Below are 12,050 nucleotides of genomic sequence, written 5' to 3'. Positions count from 1 at the left end.
CAACCCCCGCAATATGGAGACATCGCCATGTTACCTCTCCAATCAAGCCATTTTCTGGTCTACTGAGATCGATTGGAGTGACAAATATATCCGTCTAATGTCCATATCTGTTTTGTCTTTAGATAGAATCCCCATAGATCTCACGTATATTCTAGTTCCCAGCATGAATATCGTGGACCATATACTCATTTCCAACCTATTGTTCTCCACTGAAGCATCAAAGTAGTGACCCCATGCTTGTTGGGGTCGCATCTTTGACGTTGGGGTCAATTGGAACTCCAGTATTGGAGTTAACCCATGGTGTTAAATATCCAGGCAAAGCTACCATGGGATGCAACTATGAGAACATGTGTGTAGCTGTCGGATTTCGTAGTCTCAGAAACTTAGCTTCTTCAACAACTTAATGCATACAATATCCATTTTCTTAGGTAGCAGATGAAAGGGTAGAGTGTATAGAAAAGCCATAGGGACAAAATCCAGTCTGGCTCGTTTGCTCATGCTTGCTGTATCCATTTGCTCTTCTTCCATTTCTCTCATTTTCTTTCTCCCCCACCAGTATTTTCCACATCCAAAATGACCAGTCAGCAACCAGATTTCATCGACAATTTGGTTGGACTTTTATATACTGACTATCAGCTATATCAGTTGGGGACCATCTTGAGGCCAATGCATTGTGGGATGGGATGAGAAACCATCTGCCATGACGAGAACCATTCGACAAAGACTTTCCACAAATGGGATGTTTGTACCCACCACCCATGTTGCCGTTTGATCAGAACATCAGAATAATCCTTACGTGGTGAATATTATTATTTTCTCAGACGTTTATTGATGATGCATTCTACAGAGCTGTACTCCAACACCCGCCATCTGCCATTTCGTGGCTTTTTACATCTGCGAGACACGTAAACAAGCTCTAAATCCCTGAGTACCGAGAGCGAGGCCATCTCTGACCAGGTTGTTGGAACAAATACTGAGGACACGGGGCCTTCAAGCCATGATATAGCCGGGGTGTCTCCACGGGTCACTTGCACACTGCAACTCAGCACTATCTCCACTGTCACATTACGACCCAAGTTACCTCCGAGGGCTATCATATTCTCAGTGGAGATATGATCTGGTAGAATCTGGCAGGGGCGACTTGAATGAAACAATACACCAACGTGATTTAATTTCCTGCGCTTATCCAGGTGCGTGGAACTAAAAGGGTGTGGCATTCAAGGTTTGGATACTCCGCCCAGTTCTAATATCTGGGCTTTGTTCGGTGGGCTTTGGGTGGGATCCAAGGTCAAGTATCTAAGCCTCATGTGATGTTTTCCAAGTCCATGATACCATGATTGCAACGAGACCAAGATCAAGACTTTCTGTCATAAAATGAGCAGGTGGGCTTTATGCCATGCGCGAGATGGCCTGCTGGGAGCTTGATAGAATACATGTAGAAATGTTTGGGAAAAGGCTTCTACACCGTTGAATTACTGTATCTTGATAGAGCGTTATATCATTCAGACTCGCTATTTGATCGAAACAAGACACTTTCACATGCTGTACCATTAAGGAAGGGCAGAAACTAGCAGCGATAGAAGAGAAAAATGTTTCTCTTCCTCTACTCTTATCTCTTCGCGTCTCATCCATTTCTCTTATTTTCCTCTTCCCTCTTCGCATCTCACTCCATCATCAATACCACCATCATGGAAGGCCCCCCTTCGCCGGGGAAACCCCTAAAAGAAGAAACGGAACCCAAGCTTCCGCCGAGCCCTGCGAGAGCAGGGTATTGACGTCGTAAGTGCTTGTGTCTCCTCTGGTCTCAACTTGTCGAATATCTTGATTGTCTCCAACTGTCGGGACATCTACTGACCTCCTTCCCCTACACCTACTCTCCCACATATGATCTGAGTTAAGCTTACATCTGGTTTCTAAAGCCCCCCGTTGTCCCACGCACACGGGATCCCGTACTGCCACCAAAGCGTAAACGTGCATACCGACACCCGGGCCGCAGAAGGGCCAATAAAAGAAAAAGTATGTATCGAAATAACATTCCTTGCTGATTTGGCGCTAATGGTGTAAAAGAGACCGAAGCTGAAGCTTCAGCGGCCGCCGCCGCTGGTGAGACCAGTGGGACTTCGACAGCCAATCCTCCTGTTGCTCCGGCCACTGGCTCACACTTTGAGTCCCCCATTGTTCTGCCCTCTTCGTCGTCCTCGACCTCACCCTCCGCCTCGCGCTCCCCATCGCCTGACGTTTCACTTGACGTCTCATCTTCTCCTGCCGGCGCGTCTTCGCCTGTCGCTACGCCCTCCCCTCCCAACGCGTCTGCCGAGCCTTCCCAGTCGGAACCAGAAGAAAACAATGCTGATAATGTGATCTGGGATCCGGTGGACCCTCTGGGCCTGTTTGATGAGCTTGAAGGACCGTTGGACTGGCCATCTGAAGGGCTTTTTGACTAAGAGTCACATTGCTTTCTTTCTTTGTTGTTAAAATACCAGACCCATCCTCATAGGGGTGTTGGTCCATGCGTCTTTTATGGCTTCAATTTGAATATGCTCCTTTCCCATTCCATTGATTTGATTGGTCTTTCTTTGGCCATAACTAGATAAAATACTATTAGCTACAAGCCTATGCTTTATCATCTTCTCGTGTTTAGATATGGGAGGCACAGCTTAGCCGGGGCGAGCTCCGGAAACCAGCCAGATGCCTTGGCCATGTCAAAAGCCATGGCATCTACTTTCTACAGGTCACACTCTTATAAGGCACCTTACACAGAGTATTCGTCTCCCTTTCCTCTCATACCATGTGGCCACGTCAAATTGTCTGGGGCAATAAGAGTTGATACTGGTGGTTGTTAAAGCTGGGCTATAATGGATATGGAACTTGGAAACCCAAGACTTTCCAGAACCGGGGAACCATGGTAAAGAACCCACCTAAACTTAAAGTTAGTGGCGGTGCCCCGGGGGGTATCGATATTTATGCCGGCGTTGATAGGGTGAGCCTGTCATGTGTCACAAAATATTATACCCGTTGAGAGGTGCCCGGAATCGGTGATAGAGGATGCCACTGAGTTAGATGATAGCTGTGCAGACCAGCGTAAAAGGCGATTCAACAGATCCGTGATAGACGTCGAAATGATGGTGTGTGATAAAATCGGCTAGAAGTCGGTATGCGATTAGATGAAACTAAGGCTGTGGAGGTGGATCATTAAGGCCGGAATTCTGTAGGTGAAACTAAAGTCGTGGCAGCTGTATGAAGTTCGAGTCGCAGTAGACGAAACTGGAGACGAGGTGATTGAATAAAGTACATGTTGAAATGAGAGTTGGTATTGTTGCTTGGCAAAAATATGCGCTCTATAAGGACTGTGGACGAGATCTTACAAATATATCTCGTTTTAGAGCTCGAGATGTTAGCCAGCGTTGATGGAATTGGTCAACTACTATGATATACTACGTATAATATCTAGAATATGGTTAAATTTTGTACAGCGTCACCAAAGAAAGAAGTGAGCCGGGTGAAACCACTACACCTGCCCCAGATACTATAATTGTTAGCTAGGGCAAACATATCACGTGATCGAAGACTGGGTGACTGACTGGGTGACTGGGTGTCGGTCAAGTACCAAAATCAGTGTGCTAGCAATCGCAAACCCAGGTGGCCTAGTTGGTAAGATCGCTAATGGGCCATAACTGCTCTAGACTTACCCACTAGGCAACCTACTACGGGTTCGAATCCTCAGACCGCAAGTTGCAGGCCGATGTCTCGCCATTTCCCCTGCTGGATTTGTCCATTCTTTTTAACCCCCTTCTATTTAGTTTTTTTTTCCCATCAATTATTAAATATGGAACTTATGTTCAAACTTATGAAGATATAGTAGGGTTACTTAAAGCAGAAGTTAATTAGGGCCAACGTATGACGTAGCAGGGGTTCGTGTCGGTTAAGTATCAAAATCAGTATACTAGCAACCGCAAACCCAGGTGGCCTAGTTGTTAAGATCACCAATGAGCCATAACTGCTCTAGACTTACCTACTAGGCAATTTACCACGGGTTCGAATCCTCAGACCGCAAGTTGCAGGCCGATGTCTCGCCATTTCCCCTGCTGGATTTGTCCAATTCTTTTTTTCTTCTCTTTGACGCCCGCGACATGCTCACTCCTCACTAAGTCAACCGCATCTCACTCTTTCATCCACGACATCTCTCACTCTCACACCTCCCTCCTTCGTCCACAACATCTCTCTGTCACCTGACTTCGTCACCCCTCATTAGGAGAGGGATAGCTATCATGAATACATCATCTTGTCTTCCCTTTAGCTTTCAGAGCTTACAGCTGGTAGCATATCCTGGCTACGCCAAAGTAATCTTTTACGGCAGAAGAGAGCCGTCAGGCTTTTTCTAGAAACTAAGGCCCTGGGAGTCCACGCCAGAGCCGATTGGGGTGGTGGTCTGTGTGCAAGTTGCGAGCCGATGTCTCGCCATTTCCCCTGCTGGATTTGTACATTCTTTCTGTTTTCTTCTCTTTTTTCTTCGGGGGGTGGGGGAGGTAACATTAGCGGAGGCGCTCTAAGTCGATGTTGAAGCTGGAGTTCGTTTACGAATTGCCAAGGTGTACCGGATGCAGTGTTATAAAGCTGAGCTAGGTTAATAAATGTGAGAGTCCACTGATTCTGCTTTCAGCCTATCTATCTTTCAATTTGTCGCAATATCACCGCTGTCCTATTCTTCTATTTCCGTCCTCTTCGTGTTCCTTTCTTTGCCTCTCTCTCGGGGATTCAGCATGCGCTACCTTGTGTCCTATAATACATTTCCTGGTCGTATTTGATGTGCCCGAGTAATCTTAAATCAAGTGAAAATTAGCCCATTTAAGAGTCCATTTTTCATTCTGTAAAACGTTAGAAAGACAATTGCTGTTACCCCGTGCAACCTGCTCTGCCATTACCTTTCTATTATAAATCACCGGAATCAGCTTCGAGTTCTGTCATATGATGTGGCGGACATTCTATCGTTTTAGGACTTGACGAAGAAGGCTCTGGTGCGTAGTTCTCCGAGACATAGTGAACAACCTCCGCAAATTCAGCATGCAGCGATTCATACCCGAGCATCCCAAGATCCCCCAGCTTGCTAAAGAAAGATACCCTGATGTCCCAAGATGGCCTCCTGCGTGGACTATACCTCATATTTTGTTTATAAGCTCGTCCTCCTTCCTCGTTGACGAACTTGATGAAGTAAACAGACCGCCTTGCAGTTTATCCCTGGTACTCACAAGTGCCCTCTTTCCACATTACAGGAATTTGGTCCTTGAGCGCCGCCAAGGGATATTCAGCTGCATTTTCACCATCAATGTGCCAGCAAGGTAACCCTCTAATCTTTTCAATGGAGGAGATAGTCCCCTGATCCAAGTCTACAGGGAAGTAGATTGTCAAGACCTCATAAAGCATTTGAGAAGGAGAGATCGGGTGGGCGGTTATGATATTTCCCCTATCTGGGAGTGGGCAAGCAACTTCTTGGCTCCATAAGCAAGTTGCAAGAGCTTCATTTAATCCAAGGCAAAATTCCGACGTACGGGACACTTCGAGGAAAGAGGAACTAGATGGCGGAAGGGAGAAAAGAGAAGAAGAAAAAAAAGAGTGAACAAATCCAGCAGGGAAAATGGCGAGACATCGGCCTGCAACTTGCGGTCTGAGGATTCGAACCCGTGGTAGGTTGCCTAGAAGGAAAGTCTAGAGCAGTTATGGCCCATTAGCGATCTTACCAACTAGGCCACCTGGGTTTGCGATTGCTAGCACACCGATTTTGATACTTAACCAACACAAACCCCACCACGTGACAATTCGGCCTAATCAACTTCTTCTTTAAGCAACCTTACTATGCTTGGGTCGAGCCTAAAAAGTTCGACCCCTAGCTCGTTGAGGGCTGGGCTTTGTAGAAGTCTGATAGTAGTGCCAAAATTTTCATGGTGCTACAGGACTTGTTAAGGCCTAGTCCAAAGTTACGGGTAGAAAGGTACCCGTTTCTGGCCTCAAAAGCGGTCCTTTTTAGCGTCAATCCCACAGGGCCTCATGTTCTAGTTGTAAATAATATCTTATAAGGTTTGAGTTGAATCAAACATCAGAGAGCACATAGAGAGTTCATATTCAATTCGTCATAGCTCCACTACTTAATTGGATTCCTTTCCCCGAAAGGCGAGAGTCATATGGGCCGAACCCAAACCAACCTCAACATCGGCTTCCTTCATCTCCTCATCTTGGTCACCGGACAAAAGACCACCCTCAAGACTTCCAGGGTGGGTAGTGATGGTGGGGTGAAAAGGGGGGTTGTTGATGCGGGGAGCTCTTGGTTGAGCTCAGCAGCTGAGTTGGCAGCTCTATCTGCAGCTTCTATTAACTGTTAATATGAATTCGGTATGAATGTTTGTCGTGATACGTACGTTTGGCCCTTAGAGCTCTCTTTCTTCTTGCGTAGCGCTGATGTCTGGACTCTTGTGGACGGTCATCACATGCGTTGGACATCTTCTTCTTTGGGACGAGATCCCAGGCCCAGACCTTGGTGGTCTTAACTTCATCGGCCATGACGGTATCTTCAAAGACCTTGTCAGCCTCTATCTGATGTTCAGGGGTTTTTTGGACCATTTTAGATGTTTTATTTGATGAAGAATGATGGTGAGGATGAAAGTGAAGAGAGGGAAGACAAGGAAGAGACGGGATAGAGATGCAATAAAGAGGAAGGCGAGAAAGAGACGACAGTTATGCTGTCTTCAACGTTGGGAGAAACTATCGAGACATCAAACAGCCTGTCTCGCTCAGTTTGCCGGCATCTACCTAAATACCTACATTAGGTATCTTGGTCACACTCATACTAGGAAATCTAGAATATACCATGGTATATAGATCAATACAAATATGATCAAGTGTTTTAATAGGTAGGATGTACATCTCATACATATACAGTGTCTCATTATTTTTTTTACAAAATTCCCTTTACCTGAGTAGGGCTGAGAGAGACCTAGAGAATTCTGGGACAAGCAAGCAATGTAATATTGAATATATATCTGATCAATACTACTATGCTGCTGTAGGTACATATATAGATGCATTTCGCAGTCCCCGGGACGCAGATCAACTTAGGGCACGGGTATCCACATGAGGATCGACATGCATTCTAAGAACCAGGGTCTTCATAGTCTAGCAGGGATATGAACGAGAAAAAATAAAATTTGAAACTAAACTAAACATTGTATCTTGTTATAAAAAGCAAAACCGATCTCAAAAAAAAAAAAAAAAAAACGAAAAGGACCCCTGTCCGAACTAAGAAAGTGTGGCTGTATGCCGCACAGTGGTTACCGATCACGTGCATATTTGCCTCAACCTCAACCAGTGGTTGACAATCAATTTTTTTCCCGAGGGGCGAATAATCCCCTGCGCTATATCAATCGAAGACTATACACTGTACGCACCCGTGTATCCTACCTCCAAGTGTAGGTGGTCAATTCCCGACAAGAAGTCCCATATTACAACTCAAGGACTGCCAACCACCAACCACATTCCAGTCAAAGGGAACGCAGATCAACAACTTTATACTCTTATACTTGACATTCACCCGAAAGCCATATCGAGTGAAACAAGAACAGAAGAACAAAAAAAATGTTCGAAGACTTCTCTTTCACCTCGGCGTCGTCGCGACCAGCCCGTCTCGCCCTCGACCCCGACGACCGTCTAATGGTCGACAACGACAGCAACCTAATCTCGCCACTCTCCTCACGCTGTCCATCACCACAATCCCAACGCTTCCGCAACATCTCCCGCTCCCGCTCCTCCCACTACCACCGCAACCAACAACCCCCAACATCCGTCCCCTTCCCCTATGACTCAGACCACAAACGACTATCAATCTCAACCCTAACTCAAAAACTACACGAACACACCCTCGCCACACCTCCAACGGGAGATATCCAACCCCGAACCGGGAGACACACAAACACACCCGGCTCACGCCGGTACCCGGGAACAGGATACGTCCTCACACCCCCAGACACAGACCACTCGGACGACTCCGGTGTCGGCGAATGTCTCTCTTCACCATCCGCCTCCTCAACAACAAGTCCAACTTTCATGCCCCCAGACCTCCTCTCCGACCTACCGGATTTTGGTCTCGGTCACCCCTTCTACCCACAACCCCATCCCTACCACCAAGATGTCCGCATGCAGCGTCAGCAGATCTCAAGACTCCAATGCAACGAGTCTGAAGTCGAAGCTATGCAGCGCTCGCTACTAGACGAACAACCTGCTACACCGGACTTCTGCGACGAAGACGATTGTCATCCTAGCTCGTTGCCGCCCCGGTCGTCGCCTCGACGGAGGGCGGTTACGCTTGCGCGCAGCCGGTTTGGGCCTGAGGGGGGTGGTGAGGGGAGGGCGAGGAGGAAGAGTTCTTCGGCGGGGGTTTTGGCGAGTCGGGTTGAGAAGAGTCATTATGGTGGGTTTGGGAAGAGGAATGAGCAGGGGCTTCGGAGGAAGAGTCTTGTTAGTGCGGCTTTGGCTTCGATGGTTGAGAGGGAGGATGAGAGGGATGATTATTGAGAGGTTTGATTATTGAGAGGTTTGATTATGGTTATGGTTAAGGTTGGTGGTGCATTCCATGGATGGAGTTTGTATATAGGGCATGTACTCGATTTTGATACCCGCTTAAAAGAAAGAAAGACACATTCCGTTGAGATGATCGACGGCCAGGATTATTTTGACACATTCCTTGGTTGTAGTATATTCCTACATAGTTTTACTATGATTGATTGTACTCGTGATCATTTTTTTCTGGGCATTGTTGTATCAGCATTAACAATTCTCTAGACTGTCCCTAATTATACATATGCACATCTAAGAAGAGCTCCAAAAAAAAGGATCAGACTATAGAAATCTTACAGAGGCCGTATTACAGACTACAATCAATGAATTCAAAAGTTGAAAATAACCCGAATGTCGACATGCGTCAAGTGTAAATTGATAATAGATACAAAGCGAGTCTCAGACTCAGAAAAAAGTAGTAATAAAAGTAGTAAAAAGAAAAGACAAGATAGAAAAAAGAACCCTCCAAAAAGAAAGAGAAAAAGAAATAAAAGAAAAGAATCGAGACTCGTATCCAGCCAGTCCATCCAATCCAATCCAATCCGACACCCAAGCGCCACGCTCTTCACAATAATGGACGTAAATTATAACCGAATTCCCGGTCCAATAGTCACAACACACAACCAGCTGCCAGCAGTATCAGAATAGACAAAGTTCCCAGAACTCCGTCTAATTCCCCGACTTCCAACTAAAGAACTTCCTCAACCCCTTCCTCTGCGCCGCCTTCCTCTCATCACTCTTCCTCCTCTGGAACTCAAATCGCGGACTTGTCTCACCAGAGCGCCGCCCTTGTCTCTGCAGCTCATCCAGTGCGCGTGCAGGACTGCCCCGTAAGCCCATCGTCTCTGCGTTCGCAGCCGCGAGGACGGACTGGACATGTGGGTCGAAGTACACCGGGTCGTAGGTGTAGGGATCGAAGGGGGCAGGGTACTGTGGGAGTTTGGAGGTGGAGACGGAGCTTGGGTAAGGGTAGGCGGAGTCGAAGGTGGAATACACTGGTGAGTGCATGGGTGAACCACTCGGTGTCTCGAGGGGGATTTCGCGGGGTGTGGGCGGTTCTTCGTGGTCTTGGGAGTAGGGGTAGTTGGGGTGCTGGTGGTGGCCGGGTGTTGTTTCATCTTCCTGTAGGTCGTCCTCTGGTAGGTCGAATAGGATGCCTCTGTCGCGCCCGTCGACTTGGGCCCAGTCGCCGTTGGCGTAGACGGGTGAGCCCGGCTCGCCGATCTCACTTTCTGAGTAGAAGGTTTGGGTTGATGGGGTGGAGGGGCGACGGGAGAAGTCTAGATTTGGGAGGTTGGATTCTTCTGTGATGGAGGCCATGCGTGGTGATTGTGGGATCTCACTGTCGTTGTTCGCGTAGTCGTAGGTATCGATGCGTAGATCGTTGTTTTCAGTGCGCTGGGCAGGTCGGCTCCAGTAGTTGAAGCCTTGATCATTGGCAGAGTACTCTGATAGAGAGCGGATGCGTTCGCCGATGTGTGGCGAGGACGACGGGATGTCCGTCGGCTGATCTTTGGAGGTTTGGTGATCAGCTGGGAGGGAAGTGTACAATGAGTTGGTAGAGTAGAATGATGGCAATGATGCATCAGTGAATTGGGACAGGGACACCCGGTCTAGTCCTTGCTCGATGGAGAAAGTAGAGTCTCGCTGATTGTCTGCGGAGACCATGGAGCAATTATCGACATCTTCAATGTATGAGACGATGCGTGCGAGATCCAGCGACTTGCGCGGATTCAGGATCTCAAAGCAGGCGCCACCGTGTGAGACGGTGGCAACGGCCTGCGTACTGGCCAGCATTGAGTCCGAGGTTTGAGGTTTGGAGGCCTCCGCTTCTTCTGCTTGAGCTTGGGCCCTTTGTTGAAGCTTTTCACGAAAAGTATTCTTGCACTATTATCAGTGAGCTGGGTCTTTGTTGTGGTGTTTCAGTCAACTTACCACTCGCTTCCTATTAGGTCTAGCACGAGTCCCTAGATCCGAGACAACGGGTAGTCGAGGGCTTTGAGTGGCTTGATAATGAACTATTGAACTGTCAATAAAGGTTCCGGGAGGTTCGAGCGAATAAAGTCAATTGGAGAAGCTTACCGGTCTGGGCTTCCCCGATCTCAGGTTCTTCACTCCAGTGAGAGATGATGCTGTGGGAGTATGAAGGAGAGAGCGGCGGAGGACTCGATGCCACGGAGGAGATAGATACAGGATAAGAAATGGTGAGAGGGGATGGGCGGTTCAAATGCAATGCAGCTGTTTTTCGCTTCAATTTCCTTCCTGCATGATCGACGGGGTCGGTAATGCGGTCTGCAGACTTGGAGAGGAACTTGTGGTAATCGTGGAGAGACAGGGCTCCCGTGATACGAGATTTGATGGATCGAGGGGGGAGGGACAAAGCGTCTGCCGAGTCTTCCAAAAGGGGTTTGGAAAGAGGAGTAGGACATGCATGATGGTCGTGTAGTTGAAGGCAATTGTGACAGATGGGGCTGTCCAGCAGCTCACCGTGCCATATGCCATTGGCAGCGGAGTAGTTGAGGTTTTCGTTCATTTCGGCTTTGCAATTGCAAATATCACCGATTTCGTCTTTGTGTTGAAGTCCTGCTTCTTGTTCTCTTCTCTTGTTCTCGGACCACTTTTTAGATTATCGACATATCTAATGCAGTAGATCCAAACCCACTTCTCCACACTGAATTTGATTCGTCAGATTTACGCCGCAAGGGATGAGATAGATAGGCTTACCGGTCGCAAAGATATCAATAGATCACAATCAAACCAAACTGCAAGGTACAGAAGTGCAGGAAGAGTAATTTTATGTTTGAAACGAGAAACGAGAAAATAAAAAAAATCGAAAATGGAAAACCGGGAAGGGAATGTGCCTGGATCTATGAATATCCACCTTACCCACGGTATCCATTTCTCCACTGAAATAACAATGAGTATATAAGCCGTCTAGCCCGTCTAGCCAGTCCAGTCCCGTTGAACCAGTCTTAAGGTCAGGGGAAATCCGGTTAGACCGATCCAATTAGGGCAGACATTAGAGAAAAGAGTGAAGTTGAGAGAAGGAGAGTCGAGACCCTCAACAGTTCCCAGGACCCATGGTTCGTCGATCAACTGAACGTCATTGAAAAGTCGGTGTCGGATGTTGATAATTATATAGTTACTATGGAGTAGTTAATAGTTACTAGCTAACAGTAGAATACAATAGAAGATAATAGGATTGTGCCCAAAATCACTTGCAGATGATCTCAGCCTCGATCTCCAATTTAGTCCATTTAGTCCCTGTTAGCCCCTGTTAGTCCGTTTAGCATCTACCCTCCCGTTTCCATCTCCAACCAATCATCCACCCCAGATCCCTAATCTTCACCAAACCTCTTTTAAACCCAGAACCAGTCGGCGTACAGAACAAACACCTGTCTTGGTTCAGGCTGAGCAAGGCAAAAAATGACCATTCGGCTGTGGCGGCT

General features: G+C 47.3%; 4 protein-coding genes across 4 annotated transcripts; 2 read left to right on the top strand and 2 right to left on the bottom strand.

The window, feature by feature from the left end:
- Nucleotides 1-1,688: 1,688 nt before the first annotated feature.
- On the top strand, nucleotides 1,689-2,444 carry N7487_010937 (uncharacterized protein; the record flags this gene model as incomplete). The annotated part of the gene is made up of 3 exons (XM_056878667.1): nucleotides 1,689-1,768; nucleotides 1,920-2,016; nucleotides 2,070-2,444. 3 exons carry the CDS (start codon nucleotides 1,689-1,691, stop codon nucleotides 2,442-2,444), a joined length of 552 nt encoding a protein of 183 aa, XP_056723986.1.
- A 3,770-nt stretch (nucleotides 2,445-6,214) lies between these two features.
- N7487_010936 (uncharacterized protein) lies at nucleotides 6,215-6,612 on the bottom strand (the record flags this gene model as incomplete). Its single annotated transcript, XM_056878666.1, has 2 exons — nucleotides 6,215-6,360; nucleotides 6,411-6,612. 2 exons carry the CDS (start codon nucleotides 6,610-6,612, stop codon nucleotides 6,215-6,217), a joined length of 348 nt encoding a protein of 115 aa, XP_056723985.1.
- A 1,011-nt stretch (nucleotides 6,613-7,623) lies between these two features.
- On the top strand, nucleotides 7,624-8,559 carry N7487_010935 (uncharacterized protein; the record flags this gene model as incomplete). The annotated part of the gene is made up of 1 exon (XM_056878665.1): nucleotides 7,624-8,559. One exon carries the CDS (start codon nucleotides 7,624-7,626, stop codon nucleotides 8,557-8,559), a length of 936 nt encoding a protein of 311 aa, XP_056723984.1.
- A 711-nt stretch (nucleotides 8,560-9,270) lies between these two features.
- Nucleotides 9,271-11,134, bottom strand: N7487_010934 (oxidoreductase, short-chain dehydrogenase/reductase family; the record flags this gene model as incomplete). Its single annotated transcript, XM_056878664.1, has 3 exons — nucleotides 9,271-10,488; nucleotides 10,537-10,619; nucleotides 10,684-11,134. 3 exons carry the CDS (start codon nucleotides 11,132-11,134, stop codon nucleotides 9,271-9,273), a joined length of 1,752 nt encoding a protein of 583 aa, XP_056723983.1.
- Between the last annotated feature and the right edge of the window lie 916 nt (nucleotides 11,135-12,050).

This window comes from Penicillium crustosum (genome assembly GCF_028827405.1).
Source record: "Penicillium crustosum strain IBT 35664 chromosome Unknown utg000005l_segment0_segment0, whole genome shotgun sequence".
NCBI lineage: Eukaryota > Fungi > Ascomycota > Eurotiomycetes > Eurotiales > Aspergillaceae > Penicillium > Penicillium crustosum.
Note: the sequence above shows the minus strand (reverse complement) of the source record. Positions and strands in the feature narration are given on the sequence as shown.